Genomic DNA, 27,319 nt, shown 5'->3' on the forward strand with positions numbered 1-27,319 from the left:
GACTGGTATTGGTGGTATAAGAGCTTGTGGTCGTGCTCTAGGCAGCATTCCATGGGGTCTTGCGTCAGCCAGCAGTCATTCAGCACTGGTTAGTCTAGGCTTATACACTGTTAATACCCTCTCCCTGATGTCATGACACCATTAACCCAAGCCTGCTGGAGGACCACAACACAGTTCATGTCAGTTGACTGACTCTGCCTGAAGTTAAAAGCTGGGAAACTTCACAAAATGCTCAGCATGTTGTGCATTGGCTTGTCCTTAAAGCGTTCCACAAACTTTTGCATTTGGGTTTTTCAACTGGGACATAACCACAAGTTAGTGATTAGGTTAGTGCTGAGACATTTAAACAAACTACAATTAAGGAAAGAAAAAAAAAATCAAAGGCACTCATGACAAAGTCAAAAGGCCTTTATCAGGGTGGCACTTTCATAATGAAATTCTTAAATGCAGACCATGCATGTTAAAAAAGAGCTTAGTAATGCACTGCAGCACAAAAAGCTTTCTTCAGGGTGAAGCTCTCAGGACACAAGTTTCTCCGAATGTTCTTTTCGATGGTTTCTCATCTGTTACTATTACTATTATCTACTCAAATGAACGTGTTTAGATCTAGGGTAAATTAGCTTCCATGTATGCTTAAGTTGAGAAACTGTACAATTTAGTCATGTCTTAGCGCGGCCTATATAAAAACAACCACATGTACAAGATAAATGCAGTACAAGTGTGGTATTGCAATTAGTACAATTTTGACCACCTAATGAGTCTGAAAGCAAAATGGTTGCCAAAGCCACATTTGAAAGTATTCTGTAATGGTCAATTAAGCAAAGCTTTTTTGTTATTGACAGGCAGGTGTCTGGGTACTCAGATATCCTGTATTTCAGGGGATTGTAGGATTTCCTAGATTCAGCTACATCCTGTGCCTGTCATGAGGACTCCTGTCGCACAGCCACCTAGTGGTCATACTTTGTGTTTGTCATCTGTTAGTTAATTTGCTTTCCCTTCAGTTGCAATTATCTTGTATCTACTAAAAGGAACCTGGGTGCAGAGGTCTACACCCTGAGTAAGGCTGCTTGTGCCACTGTGCATGGGTAGAAAACTCAGCTCGTACCTTACATGTCTGGTTCATGTTTGTAAGAATTTCACCATGGAATCGCCATCTGAATAAAGACTTCTAAATGTTTCATTAGAAGAGCGCCTTGGATCTGTCTTCATTTTGTGCACATTTTGTGTACTTGGTGTCTCAGTAATAACTGCTAAGTAAGCATGTTCTGATTTGCGAGGAGTCATTTCTAAGAACCCAAACCCTTGCCAGAGGAAAAACATTGTGGTATTATTCTTCCCCCTCCTCCTCCATAATGCAAATATGGACCTGTACAAACCCGATTTCCACTTGTGACCTACAATGATGCAACGCTCGCTTATTTACCCTCCACAGTGTATGCTGGATTAAGTTTCTCACTGTCTGGTGTTTGTCCAAATGTGGCTGAAACCCAAGCCTGCGTGAGAGGCAAGAATGTTGCCTTTATTCTGTAGGTAACTGAACACCTGAGGGACCATGGGCTCAGGTGTGTGCAGGTAAACGTGGTTTGGATGTACAGTGAAGTGTTGGAGAAAATGATCTCTTTATGCATAGGTGCATCTTCCCCCCTCCTTGCTCTCATGTTGCCTTGCCTTTCTGTCTCTATATGTCTGTCGTGTCGCAGTTTATCTTTGTATCTTTGTCCATCTGTCGACCCGCTGACTGCCCCATCACCTCTCTTTCTTTAGCCTTCCTCTCTCTCCTTTTCTCATTGTCTTTATCTCTGTCTGCCTCTCACCGTTGACCTGTGTCTTAATCCACCAGTTGAAATCTGCAATGCAAAATCAAAACAAACCACGGCTAGTTGGTTCAGGGAGATGCATTGTATGATAATAAAAAAAAGGGGACTTTCTTTTTCTAGAAATATTTCAGAGCATATAATCATACAACAGAACAGGCATTTTTCTGTTCCTCATAGTCATGAATCTCATTCTAAATCTCTCCAACTATAGCGCCTTTGACGATGTATGCATGTGTTTTGTCATACATAATTGCATCTTTCTGCCCTCTGATTTTCTAGTATTATTTCCAGACTTAGAAGCGATTAGAGCTCAATGTTGTACTTTGGTACTTAGGAATAGGACTTATGCTAAGTCTTTGTTAATATGATTTTTCTTTTCTCCAAGCCAAGTTTGTTAGCATTCCTAAGAATAAGTAAGTAAAATAAATCCTGGTCCCCTTTCCCCTCGAGTGGTCACATAGTGCTCTATCCCGTTTTTATTTGGGTTTGATGTTTCCATTTGCTCAGGCTCGATTACTGTTATAGCAGGTTTGGGTTCTCGAATAAAAGTGGATTTAATGCGACAATACTATATTTTTAGCCACTGTCTTCGGTTAGACAAGTAGTGAGTTACCGATAGGTGTAGACAAGTTGGTGTCCAGAAAAGATGAATCCAACCAACTTTGCCCCATTGGGCCACCATTACGACCAACTTACCCACAAGCACCAATGCTCCCAAACCCTGTCCATTCATCTCTGCCATTGCATAAGACCAGTTCTCCCAAGCAGCCCAATGAAATCCAATTAGGCTCTGTCCATGTTTCCAAAAGGCCTTTCTCTCATAGACTGGTGCTATTCAGCCTCCCCCGGCATGACATCAGGCCCTCTCCTATAGCCCCACTTTACGCTGCTGCTCTCAGATAATGAAAGCTGCCAGTTAATGACTAATCAACATGTGCAACAAGCACATCCAGTGCGGAGTGACTACCATCTAATCTGCTGATTAAAACAGAAGACAGAGATGCTCTGTTCAACTCTCTCTTCCTGTCTTTCAGTGTTGCATTGCTGCAGAAACAACACACACACACACACACACACACACACACACACACACACACACACACACACACACACACACACACACACACACACACACACACAACCTCAGCTTTAAAATATGAATTTTTTGCAATTTTCATTTAAGAGTGTCTTGGAATACCAGATGTTTTGATCACTAGTCAGTTTGTTAATGCAATGCTCTGTCTACGTGATTTTCTAAAAGTTTGACAGTTTTCATTTGTTGATCCACAGTTTTATTTTAGTGTAATCCAATGATTTTGCTTGACTATTGTCATGTAATATGTTCAAGTTCAAGATTAGATTAGTAATTTGCAGGTATAAGATAAACACATTACCTACAAAGCAAACTGCTGGTGGGAATCACAGGGGGAATCGCCAGTGCGGAGCACAGTACAGCAAACTCTCCAACCGTACCACTCCCCGTCTCGCGTACGGCACATTTCTATAGGTCGCCTCACCATAGGAAGTTTTGATAAGTCGCAGGGTCAGACTAACTATTATCGTTTAAGGCGTCTGTCTAGTTTAAACATATACAGTAGAATTATTGACCTCCCCTCTCATAGGGTTGTGTTACGGTCAGTACACTCATGTCAATGAGTTCTCCACAAGTCCCCAGACACTGATTTGGATCCATGCCATTTCTTGAATTAAGATGCTGTTTATGTTCCGGACTGGCGCGCAGCAGAATGAGGGGTGGGGTCAGACGAAGGTTGAAGGTGGGGGGAGCTGGGCAAGGAGAGGGAGGTATCCGATGTGTTACAGTGCAGCATGGGGGTGGGTATGGTACTTGAGAGAAGGTTGTGATCAGTGTCTGATCTCTCAGGTAAATGTTGGAGACCTAAGACAATGGAAGTCCTTGGGCAGATTTGTAAACCCCCAGAAACTGGTAGTCAAATATTCACTCTTCTATAAGCTCTCTTTTGGTCTCCACCAACTCCTAAAGCTGCTAAATGATTCACTTTGTTTACCAGCTACACACTAACTTTGTCTGTTTGCGCTTTACTGCCGGGTAATTAGTACAGTAGGGTTGGGGACCTCTGTCCTGCAGGTTGTATACTGAGAGACATTGATCTAGTATGTGGACAATTCATTTATGGAAAAAAAGCAACTCAGAAAAGAACTACATGACTGATGATTTGTTTCAGTGTTAAAAGAAAAGAACATAAATCAGTGACTCCTGGCTTCATGCCTGTCAGGATGAAGGAAACACATTACGCTTCACAGTTCACGAGACCACATTGGAGCTGAAACCTCATTCAGAAGCAGAATTTGTGAAGGAGCCTTGTTGGTGCTGAAGAGCACTGCAGAATGTCAAATTGTTCCAAAGTGTGTTTGTCACAAAGAACCATTGCAAACCAGTTTTCTGATGTGGCACAAGATACGGAAAATAACACTGAACACACCTCAAGAAATGTCCAGTTTTATCCTGCAATGAAACAACAGACGTAACAAATACCACCCAATTAGACATTTTTGTGTACTATTTAAAGAAAAAGCGATGTGAAGCTTGTTCCAGCTCTGCTGCCTGGCTGGGCTGCAGTGGGACTCCACAGATCATTACGCCGCAATGGTCTATCCACTTTCACTTTGCCCTTTTTAGATCTCAGTTTATAAATGTGACTTTTCAAAGAATTGAGCAGCTGTATAAGCATTGATAAAGATAAAACAAAATTATTTCCCATGTGGGATTAGGCAAAGATATGTTTTTGATCAAAGCATGAATAGGGAGCGATTCAGATTCTGAATCTGCAGCAGCAGGCGGTCATGGTCAGAAATCCTGTAGGAGCCGCTGGGTGAGATAGAAAAAACAGTCCTGTGCAGACCTCTACCCCAGGGCATCGCAGATAAAACACTTTGTTCCGTGACACAACCTGACCCCTGAAAGCATAAAAAGTCACCTTCTGACCTCCCCATACCTAAGTAAAAAGCTTACAATTGTTGTCTGTATGAGTTTGTGTGTTTTATGTCCACACACACGCACATGTTCTGCCATATGTTCCTCACTTTCTCTCATCACCATCCACCCTATTCCCTGACTGGCCCACAAATCAGCGCATGCCATTTCACAAGGTTGGGGGTTTGCTATATTGCATGCATTTTTTCTCGCCCAGTACCCTATATGGAAAGAAATGTCCCCTCTGCATTCCAAAGATGATTGAGCAGAGCTGAACAGCCCCACGTTAAGCCGTGTCCAGTCCAATCAGCTGACAGAGATGAACACATTTTACCATTATATACACACAGGGCAAGTTGTTGACACAGGTGCGCAGCTGTAGACATGCTGCCATTAAGAACGGCAGTGCTTTGGTTTATTTTTATTGAGCGCAGCGATGCAGGTTCCATATGGGAAAGAGGATTGATTCATTCTAAACGTAACTTGGCTATGATGGTATATTTTGCTATGTAGCTTCAATATGTATGAATAAAACCATGTCCTAAACTGTTTTGACAATTAGACAAAAAACAGCTTAAAGCTCTAAATTGTGCTATTTTTGCCAAATGGGCTGAACTGGAGACATGTGACAAAATCCATATCGGTAACTGCACACGAGTGGGAGATGTATAGTTCTACAAGTCTTACCCAGCATGCATTGGGACAGTAATGCAGCCTACTGTGTGCGATACTTGAAGTAACTTGTTTCTGTGTTCCAGCAAGTCATGCAACACACACACACACACACACACACACACACACACACACACACACACACACACACACACACACACACACACACACACACACTGTAACCAACACAGTTTCTGTTATTCCAAAAAGAAACACTCTGTTGGTTCAGTAGCGTTGGCAACAGCAGAATGTCCATCATAAGCTTCCATAATCCTTCAATACCTAAACCACATGTAATTTATCTAATTTTATTCAGTAACACTGGATGTCGGAGGAAGATTTAGAGTCAAAGCTTCAGTTCTTGCTGCGCTTTTGTGAACTGGAGTTCCTCCAGCATCTTACTTAAAAGTAGACTGACTTTCCTGACTTGTACACAGAGAAAGTTAATGCTATGTTTATGGAAGCCCCCCCTCCCGCTATAAATAACGCTGCCACTACTTTAAACGTTTTCCCAATTAGAGAAGGACAGCAATATACTGTGTGTGTGTAATGAGCCGTCAATGCCTCACAGAAATGTACAGAGGCTGGCAGACAGGTGGACTGTGACTAGACAGGTAAAAACAGAGACACGTAAACAGAACACGAGAGAGAGAAAGATGGGTGGACTGAATCCAAAGCCAACAGACAGGCAGGTTGACAGTTAAGACAGACAAACCAGACCAACAGGCAGGCAGGTTTAAATAAGTCAAAGAGACTCCTTAGTTAACAAGGCATGTTTGGCAGTGTGGCAAACATTTATTTCAGGTTTGGCCTACATTCAGCATGTGAGGTGAAAAGTTTAATATTTCCATTTCCCACTCTAGGTATTTTTATTGGACTTCTTGGAAATGCACAAGCGAGAAAACTGAATAACCTGATATTTAATATGGTAGAAAGTTGCAGCCTTAATAAGAAATGAGTCTATTTAAAAACCACAATAGCACAAGCAAGCACACTATAGCACTGCCAATAGCACTGTACACAGCTAAACAATGCAGTAATGGAGCAGAACACCAACTTAGAGATCTCATGTTATTATGAGAAGTATACAAATTATTTTTGCTTCATAAAGAAACAGTGGCAAGAAAAATATGACGGGCCCCTGCAGTCTGGATAATTATGTGAAACACTGTAGATGACACTGCACGTTCTAGCCTATTAAGTACAAATCACATATACGTCCCACTGACGCATTTCTAGAGTAAAATATGATTGTAGGAACCAACTGGATCCATCACATTTAATATTAAGCAGTGTTTTCTCAAAGGTACACCATTAGCATGAAGTTAAGCAGATGGAAGCAGGAAATGTGCTTTGTCATTTGTGTGAAAGTCGTTGGAGTCTGATTCTGACCTTCTCCATGTTGGCTTATTGATTTTCTTTCAGATTTTCTTTCCTTAATTGAATAGACATATCTGTAGGTTATGGAATAAAAATGACCCACGTGGACAATTTAAAAATAGCAACGTATTTCAGGGAACGTCAGATGAATGTAATAAAAACCATCAGGGCAGAACCCCTTCGCCAGAGTGTCGTGTGATTTGCTGTGAAGTCTCACCCGGGAAGGCGCTGCGTGGCGCTGCAATGGAGTTATGATTTACGGTTATTAGGGCGGGGCCCCTTTTGCGTTTGAAGTTCATCAGCTAACGTTCTCCCTCATGCAAAAGCAAATCACAATAATTAATCCAGATGCAGTCACCTCGCTGCTTGGTACGGCCGCAGCACCCCAGAGCCGCTCCTTTCTAGTGCGGTGACACCGTCAGGATAATTGCACTGTCAAGGTCAGAGATTTAGGTTTCAGTACACTGTTCAAGTGGAAGGAATCAAATCAAAGGGCTCTGACAGGGTCTAATCCCTGCACTGGAATGGCTTTGATTTTGTCAGGGCGCAATTAACACAGATGCGTGTGTGTTTGGTCAATATATCAGTCACCGAGAGTCACTGTGACACGTATGAGCACTTTGAAAGTCAACGCTACATGGGACGCCTGAGCCCTTTTCCCATGTTCTATCACGCACAGCTGAGGCAGACTTCACTATTTACATGTGTGATGTTGAGCGGCTGCGATTAGAGTTAGTTAGCCGAAGCCTACTTCTCTCCCTCTTGCACAACCACCTGATCCTGAAATATAATAAACACACAGTTCGGCCGCAACTAGTCAGCAAGTCTGAGGCGCCTAATGAGGGGACGCTCCGAGAGTCGAGGCTGATGTTAATTTGTTTTGTTTTTGTTGTAAATTGTGTGTCTGTAAATAATGTGTAAATGACGAGATGTCCTGGCATGCCAGCAGGCCGGGGCCACACACATGGACTGACACAGTAACACCCACACACAGACATTCTCATTACAAGCAGGTCCTTTCAGCGGCCTGAGTGATCGCAGTGCCAAGGTCTTTGTTTAGAATGCATTCATAGTTTGGTCATTACGTGCGAGCCCAATTTTGGAGGTTTAAAAAAACCCTTTTGTTTTTAGCTCTTAAAAATGTTTTCGGGGACGACTTTTGTTTTATCTCGAGTCGAGTTTTACAGCCACAATGACAGAGAATATCGACTCAGTCAGAGGCGTCTGTCAGATTGTTTTTCAGAAATTCACTCCCCCCACATTTTTTGAAGTGTCAGAATTTCATTCTTTCTTTGTAAATAATCAAGTTGTCTAACCCTTGAACTACAATGGCTGGCTTTTCAGTCGAGCTTGACTTATAAGTATCATCCGATATGATCCTTTCACACCCATTAGTGTCAGTTTAGGTTTGCTTATATGCGATGCAAAAAAAATGGTTGATTCTGAAACACAAGTTTTTGGGTGAAGTCCCCTTCACGTCCTGATTGCCATCAGAAAACCTGCTGCCTGTAGCTCTTGCAGGACTGTAATTAACACACTTGGACCAAATGAAATTATGGACTGGCACACATTGACCAGACTTCTCACAAGCTGGAGACGATAATCAGACGTCAGTGAGTGAGTCTCGGGAAAGTCGTCTTCCAGCAGTTGTCAGGCAGTGCATGCTCATGTGGGCACAGCTTTGATGATAGTAATTCATTCTTTGTTTGATATCTTAGGAATTAAAGAAACCATGAAAAAGCATCGGCATTGACTCCCACACATCAATATCAGTCGTGTTCTACTTTTCACTCCACCTTCTAGTGTGGCAGTTCAAAACTGGTTTAAACACGTTTGCCCTCTGACGTGGTCGCACAACACCTCACACACTCACCTCCTTTTCAAGCATAAGTGTGCCTTCGCAGCCGATGCTGTCATATTAGTGGTTTCATGTTATTGCTTGTTAATTGTGTTTCTTGCATCACATTTGTCAAACTGTAAATCAACCTAACTATGTCAAATTTGCAGAGTGGTCCATTCATTGTACAGTAGCTGGTCAGAGAAGGCGAGATACACACCTCTATACACACAAACCTCTATATACAAAACTAGAGCTTCTCAAAGACCCTGAAATCCCCTAAAAATAGAGACTTTGTGCTGCATATGTAAACATCCACATGCACACACACGTTTGCCCACATGCGGTACTCATACACGAGCAGACAGAAATGTACACACTTCACGGCCGCAAGGGCAGCCCGCTTATGGCCTCTAATGCAAACATGAGTTAATATTAGCTGTCTATAAAATGGCAGGTCATATTTTTAAAATACCAAGCAGGGTCATGAACTGCTGCCTAAAAGACCATCACAGTTGTTAATCCGAGCTGCCCGGCTCCAAAAATACCCCAGGGCCTAACTTAAGACCTGGAGAGGTGTCTGCGGGGTATTTTTGGGTCAGTGTTTACAGGTGTTTGCTCAGCGGCAGCAATGCCAAGAGGTTAATAGGATACCCACTTTAAGAAGTTCAAATAGACTGAAGTCCGCGTGTTGTTGAATTTGTGGTTATTTTGACCCAAGGATGGCTGGTTGGGAGGCTTCACACAGCAGAAAAACAACTTTAAAGTCAGCTGAGTAGAAATGAGCTGTTCGACTGCATGTTAGAAAATGTGGTGACATAGATCTTCAACTCTTTGCCCATTTTTACAAAGTATATGGAAAAGGAAAAGAACTTGAGTAGATTTTGAATACAGTTATTTTTCTTATGATTAACAATTAATAACCATTTGCTGTTCCTCCCTTGCTTGTTGATGTTGACTGTGGCTCTATGTGGGTTAAGAAGTGCTCTGTGCTATATCTGACTTCTCAGAACCGAGGCTTCATCTTCCTTTCCTTCTGTCATCCTCCTGTCCTTGCTTCATCCTTCCTCTCTTGGTCCCTCTCACCTTCCCCGTCCTTCCTTTGGAGTTTTTCCACGAACCTCCATTTGTCTTCTCTTCTTCCTCTGCAGGTTCTTCTGTTGTGTCCATCTCCTGCTGAAACTGATCCAACTGGGCAAATTGTGCGAAAGAGCAGAGAAACACAAAACATGGCCGTGGCCGGGTGTCCGGATTATTTCCTGCATCATCCAAATTATCAGGTAAATGGTTCTTTTCTGTATTTTTCTTAACAAGTTAAAATCATTCTTAAGACATAATTTATAAACCACTCACACAACTCAAATAGTGTTTGCAGAGATTGAATGACACATTTCAGATGTTGCCAAGACCAGTGTGACAAACCTAACTGTGATATCAGTATGAATTGCTATATCTTTGTTGAATAGAAACTGACATTTGTGTCCTCGTGAAATTACCTTAAATTCGGTCACACACTTGCCAAATATATAAAATAAATAAATGGATGAAATTGTGAAACTTTGCCCCTTTACAAACCAAACACAATCATTTGTGTTTTAATGAAAAACTAACAATAAACTGTCCAAGAGGGCACTGAGCAGTTACATCCAAAAGGTATGATGAGTTTATCCTGTTAGGCCCTAACAGTGTCACTGAATGGCAGCAGTTCAGGGACTGGTAATAGTGCTGGATGACATGTATCAATAATAATACTGAAATGACTTTTTGCATTTGTATTGAAAGGTGCTATTTAAATAAAGGCTTTCATGGATAAGGTAAAATTTTGCAGTGAACAAATCTACTAAACCTTAAAATCTGATGTACACAAGTCAGGTCTTGCTTGCACACAGTAAATCAGCATGTATTTGTATATGTATGTAGATAAGTGTGTTTGTAAATATACACATACATGCTGATTTACTGTCGTGCATTATGCAAGCAAGACCTGACTTGACTTGTGTACATCAGGCTTTAGGTTTAGCAGATTTTTTCACTGCAGCCTCCACAATGCACACAGTGCAAAGGGCTTCCAAACATTTGCATTAGGCCAGTAGCACTATTAGCCTGATCAGGAGCTGGCCTGTTGTATGCTCGTCATCTGGGTCATGGCTTTATCTATGACCTTTGACCCAAGCGGACAGAGAGTTCAGCTCACCAGTCTCACAGATCACCACAGCTTAGAGAAACAAGCTTTCATGAAACCGAGGATTTGCATGTGGCGCTGGGTGTGTATGTGTACACCGATGAGCCACAAGATTAAAACCAGTTACTAGTTGCACTTGCATATTGGTGGCATGTTTTGAAAGAGCTAGTGCTGAACCATCAGTAATATGTTTGAATGAACCCTGTCCCTGAGCGGTAGAAGTGTGCTTGTGCATATTTGTGGTATAGTTGAGTCACAGTTATGCATATTGTTTCTGCTGCAAAGATTAATCCACCTATGTCGTCAAAAATGACATGATTTTTTATGAAGCTTACATTTAATAACAGAACAATTTGAGAAACTAACCCAACAAAAACACAACCACAGGGAATCGGCCTTGAGTTGAGGCTGAGGTGATAAAGCCCCTTTGGCTCAGAGAATCATCGTATGCTGTGAAATGTCCCAAAACACAGCAATGAATACCAGGTTCCTCTTTCCATATGTGCACGTTGCATCCACCCTGGTATAGCTCCCATTCTCTCAAACGCACCGAAGCCTCTCACAGCTTAACGTTTTAACGTCTTGTCTGTTAGAAGATTTTCACTGAAAATCAGCTGAGGATTCTTTTTTTTTAGATAGTTCCATTTTTAGAGGCTGTTTAGGTTTAAAATCTGAATGGAGAGAGGAGGAGGAGGAGTTTTCCATATTTGCCAGCAGCTTGGATGAGCGCTGCTGAAGCTACAGTGTACACACCTTAATGTACACTCTCAGGTTTACACACGCAGCGGTACACATGCACAGACGCACACCCAGCCGGCTGTTTGCAAAGCGTTCAGATGAACAGATGTACCTTGACTCACTATCCGTTCACTCTGAAATTCCAGGGTTATGGTAGATTTTTCTCCAGAAAAACTGCAGCAGGAAATCAAAACAGATTCAAGTGAAGATAACATTCATATTAAACTCTGGGAAAGTATACTGCCACATTAATCATCTGATTGAGACTGATTAATACATGATCTGGTCTATGGAAAGCCAGGCAAATCTGATGAGATAAAAAACCTTTGTTAGTAGCAGGATAACTGATAGAAAAACAATCATATTTTTTGGCATAATTTTTGCCGTGTGGTTAGCTGAGGCTCAATATGAAAACAATTGTGTAGTGTTTCCCATAACCAGTAAACTCAGGTGTCGCAAGATTACATTTCCTGGAACTTTTGTAATGTGATTCATATCATTGCATTTCCAAGAGAAACATTTCATGGAAGTCATTCATCACTTTGAAGGTTTGTACTGGGGCTTACTCATGTCAGCTTGGACTCCATGTCATCATTTTCAGTACATCGGCAGAAATATATACTTGTTATCGATCATTTCGTCTCCAGATGTCCTGTCAGTAAATACGGCTGCTTATCACCACGCGTTTAGAACTCCACTGAGCTCACACAGAGCTGATCCAGTGTCAGGGGAAATAGCTTAATGAACACTTTTCCAACTAACAAGGGTTAATCTTAAACTCTTGTCAAAGGATTAGTTTGAATTAGAACAATTTAGACCAATAAAGGATATGAAAAACCCTCTGAGGAGTAATCCCATGTTCTGAACAATATGCAATAACCAGGCTTTTCCTCAGCTGTGCTGTGACAGCAGCTCCAGCCCCAGCTGTTGGAGTGTTCACAGTCCAAACAAACAGACAAACAAAGCAGCAGAGCAGACATTAGTGTTGACCCCCTGATCTCGTTCTGCAGAATTATGTAAGAAGGGATTTCCACTGGCTCTCCAGTCTTCATGTATGATCCAGCAGAACTATAACAACATGGCTGTCAGCTGGAATGTGTCTGCCAGGAGCAAATCTTGGACCTTCGAGTGAGATTTCCACATTTGTGAAGCTTTCGGAGGATAGTCAGCTTAATGTAAAACTAAACCGTAATGGAAACTGAAATGTTTTGCTGTTAAACGTGAATAATTTTTATGGATGGGATACGTTCTCAGCTGTTCCTCCACAGCCAGAAGTCTCTCAGCACTTTAAGCATTGATTCATATTCACTCTGCGGTCATAACATTTAACCTCGGTTTGACCCCTCTAAAGGCGTAACTTTGACATGCGTCTCAGTCTTTCCCCTCTTGTTTAAGGTGGAACCTCCAGACCTTTGTGTCTGTGCTGCTTTCAATGCCTTAACCTTGTCTCTGCACCTCAACTGACCCTTCTTTAAAAAAACTGAACTCTCAACCCCTTGACTCTCATTCTGGGTTTCTTTCAACTTCATCAATATGAAAGGGCCCCTATATGCTCCTTGTCAAAATGTGGCCTACCCTCAGTCCTGCTTTGACCCCTCTTAAAGAACCTCAGCAACTCGTGTGTCTGTGTGTGTGCGCTTGTGACTGTGTGTAAAAGAATGAGCGTGAGAGACGCATAGAAGCAGGATGAGGAGATGCAAGGGGAAGGGTGAAAGAAACAGAACATGTGTGCGTAATTTTTTCTCTTCTTCAGCAGACATATCTTATTTTCTTTCTCCTCTTTGTCGTCCCAACATCATAGGCTTCAGTAAACCTACAACCACATGCAGTGTTAGACATCGACACGGCCCGATTATTATGCTAAGTGGCCGGTATCTATAGGATTAAAACCCCAAGTTAACATTCTGTCACTTGTCTGCAGAGGCATCAAAGGGCGTCTGGGTTTTTGGACTTTTTGTCGCTCTGATCGACAAAAGGGATAAAGGTGTGCTTTTGAGTTCCTTGTGTGTGTTGAGTTAACTCATTTACTCCCAGACAGCCATGCTAAACAGCATTCAAGACCAGTATATGGTGTGAAAAAGTCCCCGGGTTTTTGCTCAGTGGAGCTGAACCATGACCATCCTGTCCTGAATACACACACACACACACACACACACACACACAAACGTTGTGCTATACGATCCCACCAGCCATCGTCCCGTTGCTGTTTGGGTGACTGGGTAGGGATCAGTCACAGTCTGGTAGCTGTACCCCCAGACGGTGTGTGTGTGTTGATGATGACGAGGTTTTCTATGTCACAGGAACAAATGGCGTGATGCGTTACTTACGTTATAACTTTTTTTTTTTTTTTTTTTTAATTCAAAAGCAGGTTAGCCCCATTAACAACCCAAATCTGCTTTTCGATCCAGCCATGATGTCTGGGGCTCCCAGACAATACAAAGAACGGAACAATGCAATGTAATGATTGGATGCGGTTGGGTTAGTTGGTATAGAAGAGGGGATGGGGGGGGTGGCAGCAGTGGCGGCGGTGGCGGCAGTGGCGGCGAACAGAACCATATACTGACAATGTACATCCAGGCACCAGTATAGACTCTGGAGAGGAACACTAATGAGCTCTTTTTCGCTGAACATAAAAGCTCCAAAAAAGTTTCGAAGAGTGGAATCGTGGATTTTATGTTTCCAAAATATTCAGCCGGGCCCTTATTTTGAAGAATGGAGACATCGGAGTGGAATTCTACATTGAGCTTCCTTCTCACAGTGAGTCACTTCTCTTTGAAGCACTCATTACGACTTGTTAGTAATGGTGCTGTAAATGTCACAGGGGCTGTAAGAAAGTCAGTTAATATTTGATTTCTGCAGAAAAAAATTGGATTTACATTGAAAAAAGGCTCATTAAAGAATGTGGCTGCATCGACACAAACTGAGTTTAATATGTATTTAAAACTTTACAAAGCGGAAAGTAAGTGTAACTTACAATGCCCCTGGTTTGTTTTATTATATTGGATAAAAACTATTGTGTGAGATTGAAATATGTAGAGGAAATGTCCTTTTCCTGAGGAGAAACCAGCTTTTCAAACAGTGATGAAAAAGGTAAACAGTGATTAAAAATTCACAAAGAGGCTGCCAACTTAAACGTGGACCTGCGTCATTAAATAAGTTAAAGTCAAGAAAATATATGAGACCAAAATACTTCATGACAGGTACAAGGATCATCGTCGTTTTATCATTGTCGTCTCTGGAGGCCACGCAGATAACTCGCACTGATGCAAAAGCATCTATCAGAGAAAATGACGGAGGAAAAACAACAAAAACCTTGTGTGCAGTTTTGCCTGCGTTGTCAGTCACTGCTCGACAGGTAAATGAGGCAGAACAAGCAGCCGCAGCAGCTTTTATAACAGCATCAGAGGAGGAGGTCTGCTGTGTCAGAGAGACGCAGAGTCAGTGGCAAAGTTTTTCTCTCTTAATACAGTAGTCTGTCCCAAGTACGTTCTGTTCCCTCTCCTGCTGTTAAGCCCTGCACAGCACGCACGCATGCGCACACACACATGCACACACACATGCACACACACACACTGGACAGCAATGGATAAGTTGTCCTTGTAAGCGCTAGAAACAAATCTAAATCAAATATGTTTATAACCATATAAAAAATTTTTTTTTTTTTTTGCTGTGGTTTTCCTCACTGAGGAGTTTTGCTGTGACTGGAATGTGTTGAGAATGTGTAACAAAGGTCAGACCAGGACGCTGTGGTTAAATAGTCCCCCGTGCAGTCATACACACCTGACCACGCTCATACACATGGCACGTAGCAGTGATTTCAGAAGTTATCTTAGTTCAGCTTTATCCAAATGTGTCATACTTGATATACTAATATAAGAATTCCATTTACTTTTTGTCTTTCTGATCATAGTTTAGTTTAGTTGTTGCTTTAACTGTGTTGTAGATAAACAAGATTCAGCAATATTGTGAACAGAGCTGCCTCTCTTGTCAACTGCTCTATTGTGTGTTGTCTTTTTTAACAACTGTGTGTACATCTTTATGTCCACAAGGTCGAGGCCCAAGTCCACCAACAGTTTCCAGGAGACACAAAGAGCCCTCTGTACTGTTTTATGTTTGGATGTAAAATTTTGTTGGGCTTGTATCTACCACCACTATTCCCACGCTGTAATGCTATTTAATAGATTGCCTGATGCTGCATTATGGTTCTTTGTAGTCATCTTCACATGAACTAAAATAGTTTCTTATTTAAAATTTAGCAGTTGAAACTATAAAATGTTGGGTATTTTCTTTTTGTGTGTTTGGCTTCTGTGACAAAATTCTCAGTCAATTTTCTTTTTTGTTTCTCTCTCCCTCAGCAGGACAATATAGACCGGTCCTCCAATCACAGACAAGCGGACCTCATCGGTCCGAGCTTCCAGCAATCAGTCAATCGGAGCTCTCCTAACCACCAAGGTTGGTTTTCAATGTCCATTAGGTGTGTGTGTGTGCGTGTGTGTGTGTGTGTGTGTGTGTGTTAATTTGCTGATGCTTGTACATTACACCTATCAAATATTCTTGAGTTACATCGGTGTTGTGTGACACAGAACAGTGTCCTTGGTTGTACTCTGACATCAAATTACATATAATTTTACATATCTGGTGGACATGGAAGTAACATAAGCTTGCTGCATGTTCACAATTTTTTTTTTTTATTGTTTCATTATTATAAGATCATTCAAAAAAGACCAAAGAAATTACCTGGGAAACTGATGTGTGTGTGTGTGTGTGTGTGTGTGTGTGTGTGTGTGTGTGTGTGTGTGTGTCTCAGTAAAGTACAGAGAGCTGCTTGCCACTCATTATCCTCCGCTGTGCTGGGGGGGGGGGTCAGGAGAGATAATATATATTTGGGTCTCTTCCGCTGTAAACATTTCAGCAGTTCAAAGAGCAGTCTGGATGGACGCAGGGTGCCATTATAATTACGCCGTCTATCTAATTGTGCCATGCAGGGTTCATCCATGACAATCGGAGCATGAGATTTAAGCACAATATTGGCCCAGCATGGGAGGTAAGGGCGGGGAGCATGCGAGGGCTCAACGAGTGAATTAGAACGCTTGGCACTGGCATGGGAAATAAATGGAGCATAAATTACATTGTCATTTTTCAGGATCGCTCAGGATGGAGGGAACAGAGGAGCTCGAGCAGGGCAGATGAATGGAGATGACTAAGACACGTTTTGTAATAAATAATTCTAATGATTTCGGATGTAAACCCAAGTCTTTTTTTGTGTGCAAAAGATGATTCCTGACTTGTGTTAGCAGCTTGACTGATGAGCACTAGTACTGCAGATTTTAGTCAGAGCTCCTCCTCATCTGTCTCACTCCTTTTTTTTTTCATTTATGAAATAATGGTGATAAATAATGACCAGCTTCCACTTTTAAGTTCTCTTACTGCTGAAACTTGCCTCATGACAGTTCTGAGCTCAGGCCCATTACCTCTGTTGTTAACAATACCCTAATCCTCAGTGACGTTTTTATACGTGTTTTCCAGGAAACCCGCTCTTTTCTTCTTGTAGGACTTAAATACTTACTGCGTTTTACTGCAAAGCCGCAACAATCATGAACCTGAATTAATGCTGCATGGAACAGTGCAGCTTCATGGTAATATGACCTGATATTATTTTCATATGTTTGGAATGAGATACCATTGAGAGGCGTGGACAAGACTGTCTGGACTGATGCTCAAGCTGCAGGAATTACACACAAAGGGCGGATATTGGGTCCAAAATTCTGAAGCTTTACTCGTTTATCTATCATTTCTATTGAACAAGTTTCATTTGGTTAAAACTACCATGAAATGTGGTTGAAAGTAAAATACCACCTTTTTTACTTGGAGTAGAGCACAAATCCTGCCTTGATTGTAAAGGTGTCTGTTATATTCATCCATCCATATACATACTGATTAAGGAAGTCAGCAGAAGTGAAGAAGCAGCGATCATTTAATTTTGAGCTGTGGGACGTCCGTGTCCAGACATCGTCCTGAGGAAAGAGACAGTGCTGGAAAAAAAGAGCTGCTCAGATGTGGTTTGTTTCTTAAATGTGAGGAATCAATCATGGATTTAGTGTTTGTTTCAAAAACTGTGACAAATGCAAATGACTGTACAATGGTTTTGTAGTTATTTCATATTCCCATATTAGACTGTCACGTAGTGTTAAGATACTTTAGACCTCTGACCAGTGCAGCAGCGATGGTGTTGCGACCTGTGTCCAACCAGTGATGTCACAGTGCAGTAATCTGAAAGCGTGGCTTTCTTACATTTATATGCATAATCCCACTACATCCATGCCTGTTCTATGCTATTATCTTGTCTATATATATATATATATACTGATTTTCTTACATGCAAAATTATGACTGTGGGTGTAATATAAAGTATACAGCTGAAGTATAAAATTTGTAGGATTTTGCAGAGGAAATCAAAAAAAGAATTATACAGTATATGTTTCTTTATTCTTAATTTAAACTCAACAACACTAAAAGTGTGAGTGTGTTAACATTTGCCAGTTCATCCAAATGATTTGTTTATACTACCTCGTTCTGACTATCTCCTGCTGAAACAAGTGAATATCTAGGCATGGCATCAATATAGTTTATCACATATACCTGAAATGTTTTTCCATTGAGAAGAGTTAAAACACACAAAAAACCCAGAGGAAAGATTTCGATCTTAAACCTTGAATCAAATAATAATGTGACATTAATTATGACAATTATCGACACCGACTGATATAGAAATCTTATTTTATTGTCCAGCTGTACTTAACATAAAAATCTAATTTGTACCTGACGATGGCACGAAACAAAAAGTCAAGTGACCCATTAAATAACAATTCACCCTGAAGGTGTCATGAAGATCTGTACAAGACTTGTACGTCAGTGTGTGTCAAAAGGTTTCTTCTAAAGATATGAATTGTTTGAAGTAATATTTTAACTTCCCATGAAGCTGCGTGGAGTAAAATACCCGTCACATTGTCTTTATCCCTTTCCAGGGTTCCCCCTAAATGAGGGCCTGTGTTTCTGTCCCTCCTTCCCCTTCTGTTCACCTCTGATTTCCCTCCCTCGCTCCCTAGTTCCCTCCCTCCCTCCCTCGCTCCTCCTGTTTTCCTCTGATCCTCCCACACTCTCCCATCCCATCAGGAGGCTTGGCCCTCAGTGGGTGTGTGTGCTGTCATCAGAGGTATTGTACTCTGCAGTGCAGAGCCACGCTTTACAGTTTAGACTTGCTCTGTCTATGCTCCCACTGATCCCTTTGAATGGAAACCCCTCTGCTGGGCTTGTGTTCAGAGACTGTTTATCCCCCTCCTGTGTGTGTGTGTGTGTGTGTGTGTGTGTGTCTGTGTGTGTGTGTGTGTGATGCACTGTATACATATACCCCTACATTCCCCTGCCCCTCCTTTTTGTTTTTAACTCGCAGGAATGAATACAAAATGCATAGAATACATTCCAGGATTAAGCGGAGCCATATGGATCTGCCATCATCACAATGGTCTTGTTTTGGCCCATGTCTCACTCGCTAATGACCCGAAATATTCAAGACAGCTTTTATGCAGATTCTTAGCAGACACGACTAGCTTTACAGTTGGTTAATACTGTATTTAGCGTTGGCTTAGACAATAGACAAAGCTTGGGCTATTTTTACCCCTAATTTCACCGGTTAGAGATCCCTAGAAAGAGCGAGAGAGGGGGAGAAAAAGAGGAGTAAATGAACTCAAGCAATGGGAGACGTGAAACAATGAGGAAGTGAGAACAATAATGTCAGTGTTATCCGTTTTACCTATCAGGGTTTTAAATGTAGTTCTGACTTCTACAGTTGAGTTCAAGCCAAATATCTAATAAAAAGGTACAGATGGATGATTGTAAATCAAAGGTTTTCATTCTTACATTTTGAACCTCAGCTGAAACACACATTGAGTTCTTAAATAACCCACGTCTTGGTTCATCGGAACTGTATTGAAAAACATGGGGTAAACTTTACGCTAAACATTTATGTAGACTAATTAATAATTATTAAGCTAGTTTTCAAATGAGTCCCTAATAAAGGTGTTGTTGAGACTATTATTTTCAATTAAACAATAAACCACTTCCATATGGCCCCACGTTCTTGAAATGTTTCAGGATAATTATTCATTTGAAAATGAAACAATTGTGTAGAGGATTGATTTGTTACTGGGATTTCTATACCTGGACTTTCAGATTCCAGTGCATGTAAAAAAGAACATGTAACATCTTTATGGAGGTGATGATTACTGTAATTGTTTTATGGCATGGCTCAGGCTAAACCCTTTGAAAAATGGACCTACAAAGAATGACACCATAGAACTTTTTTGATTATCTGGTTTGAGTCATGACTGAAAAGAACACAAATCGTTTTGATCGTTTAATAGTTTAAACTCCTCGAGCTCTTTCGTGTGATGGTTTTTTAAATGCTTGATGAGATTGTTATTGTTGTGATTGGCAACACTAGTGACACACCTTTAAACTCTTGCATATGGTCCACTGACGTTTTTACTCGAGGGACTTTCCAGCATGAAATTTTAGCACGCACTGACTAACACTACACCATCTTAAATCCCTTCTTCTTCACCACCCTAAAAACAGTAGATGCCAGTGGCAGAATAGCACAACTGCTGTTTTTGAGTGGCAAAGAAGAAATGATTTTCAGGGGGGGGGATTGCACTTTTACCTGGCACTAATATACTTAATATATAGTATATTAGTAATCACTAAGACATGGCAAATAGATTGCCCAAACTGGGATTTTCAGCAGTATGTCTGATGCTAAATAATAATAATAATGATGATGATTATAATAATTATTTTATTTATATATCCATTTTATCCAGATTTTTGATTGTCAACAGAAATCGCTATTTTGAGTGGCTACAATTTTCAAATGAACTCTTGTGTCTGGCTGTTGTTGGCAGGTTTCCATTTGATTGTGTAAACCACTTTGCTTGGCACATTGCAGTGGAGTAAAAGGTTGAGTTACACATACCGTGTTGATCTTGACAGCGTGGGGATTCTCGCTATAGTATTTGTTCCCATCACAGCTGAGAATTCTCGCCGTGTACATCTGGAGCCTGGTGTGCTCCCCGCCGCCTGAGCTGCTCTGATATTTAAGAGGATCTAATTAATGGCAGTAAAATTGTAAGGCCAGGGCATGTTGTAACCAAAGTGTGTGTGGTGGGCAGAAATAAAGGTGTTCATGCTTTATTGCAACATGCTTGCTAAGGCCAAGTATCCCCACAGCTGCTACGTGCTCCAGATCTTCATTGGTTTAAAATCTGTGCGTGCGTGCTTGCCTGCATGTGTCATCAATCTATCTGCCCTACACCCGGGTGCATGACGCATACCTTTGTTTACCTGATTGTGACACGCATAGGTGATTGTGATCGTATGACTGAAAGTGACGCACAAATACTACATCCAGTGCGTGAGTCTATGGGTTGCTTTGTTTGCAAACAGCAGTGCCAGTGCCCCCAGCCAGAGGCCAGATTCATTAGGCAACTTCTCTCCCTAGCTTGAGGGAAAACCTATCTCACCCAGTGATGAATGATGAGTGTGTGATGTGTGCAAGTCTTTTAGAGAACTTGCTCACTTTTGATGAGGTTTCTGGTTTACCCTCACATTGGTTATTAGGCAAATATTTAATTACACTTACCTTTTTTGAAAATAAAAGGTGTTTTGACATTAATAAATATTTTTTGTCACCAAAGCTGCATGCCTTCATGAGCCATCTCGCCTCAGAGGTGTCTCACTCCTCACGTCCTCAGCCCTGTATGGCCTTGTATGCACCCTGGGTCCTGTGGTATATAGCTCTTTAGCTCTCCAGGCTATCTATAAGTCGCTCCTCCAGCTTACCTGTCACTATTAATACCTACAGATTAACCACCTGTGATTCACAGGCACCTGTGATACAGCTACCTGACACGTTTTCAGGAAAAGCTCCTCAAAGGTGACAATTCAGTATAAGCAGCCGCTCCATGCAGGAATGGGGACATTTCCTGGCCTGCTAACCCACAGCTCCTGTTGTTGTTCCCTGGGTAACTTTTTCTCTCCAATAAATTAATGCATGAATAAAAAAAAAAAATCGTGTTTCCACAGGAAACCAAACCCTAAGGGGGCGCACTTTGAAGTCAGCGTGTTTAAAGCTTCACATCAATCACGCTGCTGTTTTCCTATGTCAGCTTTTTCCTGAGCAGTGGCACTTTGGCTGCTTTGGAGTGGGGTGACCGTCACACCACCACCTTGCATGATCCAGCTGTCCTGCACCTTGAGCTGTGGGGAGGTTTCATGAGTCACACTGTACGTTTGAAGCTCTGGCAGCACGATGACGTAAAAGTTAAAAAGAAAATGAATAAGCTTAATTTTCATTCACTCATCCATCATCTGATTCATTAATTAGTTCATTCATTGAGAGAACTTGAGCTGTGGCCTGAGGTTTTTTTTGGATGCTTAGACTTTCACCGTCCTCTGTTTTTCATGTTGTTTTTACTCGGTCGATAAAACTGGACTTTCTAATTTAATACAAAAGCAGTAAAATAAATCAAATGGTACCATGGGTATCATAAGCTAGGGAAAAAGTTATATACTCAACATTCAAAAAATCAATAGATAATATCAATCAATAGATAAATAAGAAATCTATTCGATTCACACTAAAATGTACATACATTTTAGTTATTTTAGTGCAAATCTCAATGCGACTCTATCCTGACTCATGAGGGAAGTTTTCTCGTAATGATTTTCCTTGTGATTAATGTTATTTTAATCCTGAGGCCTTGTCCTAATGTCCTAATATGTGTCTGAGGCTCCCTTACATGACCACATCAGCTTCAGAGCTCCTGCCCTGTACAACTACAGCTTGTCTCCCCCTAGTGGTCAATTTGTGTCCTGCCGCACAGTTGTGGGATTTGGACAGAGATTTGATGATGAAGTAAAGACATGGACTTCTTTCTCATATTTCAGAATTATTAATCACAAGAGGCATCGCCACTGCAGATTGCAATTTACAAAGAGTCAGGGCGGCCAGATGATAAAACTTTCACAGCATGAAGCAATTAGATGTGAGCTTCCCTTCACTTGAGCTCGCTTCAAACTTTTGATACGACAGGCTCCCGGAGTCAGTTGAAAAATTCCCTTCACGAATTCAAATGTGCCTTGAGGTTTTTGGAGGGCTTTGAGGATGGGTTCCTCCGCTGAAAGAATTGCACGTCCCGCTTTTAAAGACCTTTTAAAAGCAGAATGTTTGATACTTGCAGTGAAGAGGAGACGCTTGTGGTGCGATGCCTTCGCCGTGAACTTCAGTGAGGAGAGTTTAAAAGTGTCACAGGCAGGTTTGTGCTTGTACTTGTTATCATGGCAGATTTAGCGCACGGGGCAGCACGGTGTGTGGAGTCAAGATATGCTTGCTGATTGAGCACTGGCAAAACTGGTTCACAATATATGTGTGTTTTGTGCATGCCAGGGTTTTTTTCTCCTCTTTTTAGTGTTGGAATCAAGGTGGTAAAAAGTGAGGTCAAGGGTTCATATCCTGGCCACAATGAAATGAGAGAAAAACTGAAATAGAAAAGGGAAAGTCCCAACAAAGTCCATGGACTTTTTTTTGTGTGTGTGTCTCAACTGTTTCAAAACAAAACTGAATGATTGAAGGACTTTCATTTTTGCTTTATTGTACTTTATTGCATTTAGAGTTTGAGTTTCAGTCCGGTTTTGCCATTTCCTGCTCCACATTCTTTGCTCAGTTCAGTTCTCTTCACTTGTCCTCCACTGTCTTTAAAACCTACTTATTTTGTTCATTTTACAGAAGCATATAACTGGTGCATCACATACTCATTTGGGTTCATCAAGTTTCTGTCTCACTGAAGTTTTCCTTTCTGTTGTCAGAAGATGATGTTGATCTCGAGGCCCTGGTTAATGATATGAACTCTTCGCTGGAGAGCCTCTACTCCACCTGCAGTGGTCAGCAGACAGAGTCCACCCCACTACTGCACAACGGACAGACCACTTCCTCGCACCAACATCACCACCACCACCATCATCATCACACACAACCTAACCACCCACGGCAGGGTCAGCACTCGCTAAGCCATGTCTTGCCGGAACCGCCCTCCTCGTCCTCATCCGCAGACTCGCCTCAGACCAGCCTCCGACGGTCACAACCTATGCACATCCTCGCTGTCAGGTAGGTTTCTGCACAATTGATTTGAATACTTTTGAATACCTCTTTCCTCTTCAGCAGCTCAAAGTGTGGTGTAGTGAGGGGCGTGTCCTTACTATAGTGAAACAGTCAGTAGCACAGGACAAGTTAAACATGCTCTCAAGATAAAACATGTTCAAATGGCAGAAACAGTTTCGGTTTGACTTTGTGTGGCAATGTTGATGCAATAATATAAATCTGATAAATAATTACGGTTAAGCTCTATAAAAGTAAAATATTAATTATGGTTGAAAAGTGAAACACAAGTACAACTTTGACAAATTGGTTTCAGTTAGCGCAGGTATTTATTGAATAGGAGCTACAAGTAATAGTGATAAATTATTGGTGAAAAGTATCTGATTTCTTAAAGACCAGACAATGAATTATATAGTTGAACAATTTGTTTGCAGATTGTAATTGTATTTGTGTCAATGGCAAAAACAGTATAATTTATTACAGAATGATTAAAATGCATCATTAAAATAAGTATATTTTATTATTTTTTAATTCTGTCATTTTAGCTCTTTTACAAGATCATCCTTGCAAGTCAAGGTTGCAGAATTCATTTAACAATTCCTGTACAATGAAAATAAAGAATAAATAAATAAAAATATTAAATACATTACAATATCATCAAGGATCCAACTTGGGCAATATTAATCAGACGGTTAGACATTTCCATCTATCATCAAGTCCTGTAAAAGTTACTTGAATAATCTTTCAATGAATCCAGTGATTCCATCTCTTTACGTCAAAAACTGAATCTTGCAACTTATTCCAAAGAGCGCAGTGAACTCCAAAGCCCTTTTTCACAATTCAGTACAGGCTTTGGAGATAGTTCTGAGAGAAAATACAATAACTTGCCATTCTTGTTGTAGACACAGAGCAGAATATCAAATTATTATCCACAATAAAGTGAAAATTTAAGTAAGAAACTTTTTTTTTCAAAACTGTTGATGTGTAAAGTAACAAATAGGAGTGGCCCCAGGACAGATCCCTGGGGTATGCCCCAGGATAAACTAAAGAAGTGATACCTTTTGCCTGTGCACCTTATCAAAACACATCTCAAGCATGTAGAAGTTATCCTAAATTATATATGCTTCATGTATGTATTAAAAGAGTAAATGTCATAATAAATCTACAGTAGTACTTGAGAAAGTCTACATGCGTCACATGCTCTCTGGTAACCAAATAGTGGCACTAAGCTGTGAGTTAACTCCCTCTGACCTTATACATTTGCACATGTTTAGCTGCACGTGCAGAACCTTTTTCTCTCGCTCGCCCTGGAAAAGAAGCCTCTCACTGTACACTCATCCCTCCACACCCTCCCAATAATTGGGCACGTTTCCTCCCAGCTCCATATCTGTAGCCCTTGAATGACCCGTTCCTCCTTGTCAGTACCTCTTTGTCTCAAACTACACAAGCAGCAGGAGAAAGGTAAAAAGTCTCATTTATTTTAGTACCAAGTGCAAATGTCTCTCTCAATTTAAACAGTGGTAACCCATATTCTCCCTGGGGCATATAGTGGTATGCATTGGAAAGTGGGCATGCACATAGACACTGCGGTAACAGGAGTATGGTTGCATACATAGTATACACACAAACAGGCATTCACATCAGAGCTGGTGTCAGCTCCTATTATTCACCTTTTGAGTATTTGATAGAAATGGAGGAGGGGTAATCAGTTAATGGAGTATTTCTGTCTTTTGAGCTCTCCCTCTCAAACGCATACACACAGACACGGGCCCTGAAGTTCTTATTATTCAGGCCTGACCTCTGGATAACCCTGTTCTCAAGCTCAGATGGGACGACATCAAAAGGCCCATTCCCTTTTGAACTCGCTGGGTTCTACAGAGAGAATGAGTTTGACAGTGAAAGAGACGAGGAGAATGATTCTTGTGCACTGATTGTCTAATCTCACTGTGGAGCTAGAATCTGACAAACTGACCTGTGCATCTTTAAATCATGATTGATTCCTGAAAAGTTTATCATCAACTGTCAAATCATCACTCCCCCTCCATCCGGCCACAAGCTTACACTGTATGTGCCTAATTAAAAAAAACGTCTTTAAAGTAATGTCTTGATTCAATATTTATACGTGATAAATATTGCAGAAAATAAGCTAGCAGGCTGCAGGGGTCTGTGATTTCCACTTGCCGGGAGACTGTTCATTACGGGTAGATCAGACAGAAACAGACATGAGCCTGGATACTGTACAGCAATGCTTTATTAATTCTAACTCTCCCCCGCACATATTCCACGTGTCAGCACGTCTTATTTCAAAAGTTCTCTCATTTGACTTTTTATGAGGCTGTTCCAGGTCAAATGATGCACGGATAGTTAGCAAACACATTGAGCCACCAACCCATCACCGTACTTTGCCTTTGTCCTGTTTCCATTGTTTAGGAGGTTGCAGGAAGAAGAGCTGAGGACATCGTCTCTCCCGGCCATCCCTAACCCCTTCCCCGAGCTCTGCAGTCCAGCAAGCTCACCTGTCCTCAGTCCAGGGTCTCTACCTCCCGGAGAACCCACCACTGGCAAATATGTAAGTCAAAGACACACTGTGGTGCTGGAGCTTCATCTCTCTTCAGAAAGTTTGGCTTTTCGGGGATTCAGAGGGGGGAAAACATAAATATAATTTACTGTGGCTGCACCTAATCCAAAACACTGTCCCTCATACATTATGGGAGGACATCATCAGATCTTTTCTCCCTTTGAAAAACAGGATATGAGACATCTCCTGATGTTGATTTACTTTTATGTTGTGCTGATAACTGAGACATGTGTGACTTGTTTTGGTGGATGCAGATTTTGAACATCGTAAATCAGCTGTTTTTAGTGGTCAGCACTGCGTTAGACATAAGCAGTTCGGAATTTTCTTTCTTTCTCTACATCTGCCCCCATGTTTTGCCCATCCGAGGCACGTTGATTGCTTGCATATGATGGTACTGTATTGTACAGTGCATGTGTGTGCGCTAGGGGGTTTGTGGCTCTGTTTGAAAAGAATGAGGTGAAGAGCGGAGGAGCAGTGTGTGTGTGTAAGTGTGAACTCATTTTTGCCACTTCTTTGGGACCCTTTCTACGATAAACACTGACCTTGTCAGGACCAGTAGACCTCATGGGGACCAAAGCCTGATCCTAATGCCTGAAAACTTGTTCTTGGTGAAGGTTAGGTTATAGGTCAGATGTGAATTGTGTTTAGGTCAGGGTTAGGTATGAATTGGTCTTGGTTTATGTTAGGTCTAAGGATTTGGTTAGGTTGTCCACAATGAATGGCAGTCAATGCAAAGTCCTAATGAGGATAGCTGCACAAACTTGTGTATGTTTGTATGTTTACCACCACACATGGCTGCATTTCTGTGAGCCTCTGTGCATTTGTGTGTTCATGTGTTGACAAAGATTTAAAGACTGGCCTGTCTGTTCCTGGAAGTCAAAGTCCCTCAATCGTCACTTTTAATGATCTTCACATGGGGCCAGCCCGTGCTGGTTACAGTAACATACCAGT

General features: G+C 41.4%; 1 protein-coding gene across 3 annotated transcripts in view; it reads left to right on the top strand.

Moving 5' to 3' along the window:
• The window catches only part of grb10b (growth factor receptor-bound protein 10b), a 61,841-nt gene that overhangs the window by 2,622 nt on the left and 31,900 nt on the right, over nt 1-27,319 (top strand). For 2 of the 3 annotated variants that reach the window (XM_020091405.2, XM_020091404.2), the window contains exons 2-5: nt 9,811-9,939; nt 15,935-16,031; nt 23,502-23,799; nt 26,221-26,359. In XM_020091405.2, coding sequence (XP_019946964.2) covers nt 9,889-9,939; nt 15,935-16,031; nt 23,502-23,799; nt 26,221-26,359 — 585 coding nt within the window. In that variant the 5' untranslated portion in view covers nt 9,811-9,888. The remainder of the gene's footprint in view (nt 1-9,810; nt 9,940-15,934; nt 16,032-23,501; nt 23,800-26,220; nt 26,360-27,319) is intronic. The other variant, XM_020091406.2, reaches the window with a different exon arrangement.

This window comes from Paralichthys olivaceus, chromosome 13 (genome assembly GCF_024713975.1).
Source record: "Paralichthys olivaceus isolate ysfri-2021 chromosome 13, ASM2471397v2, whole genome shotgun sequence".
NCBI classification, from domain to species: domain Eukaryota; kingdom Metazoa; phylum Chordata; class Actinopteri; order Pleuronectiformes; family Paralichthyidae; genus Paralichthys; species Paralichthys olivaceus.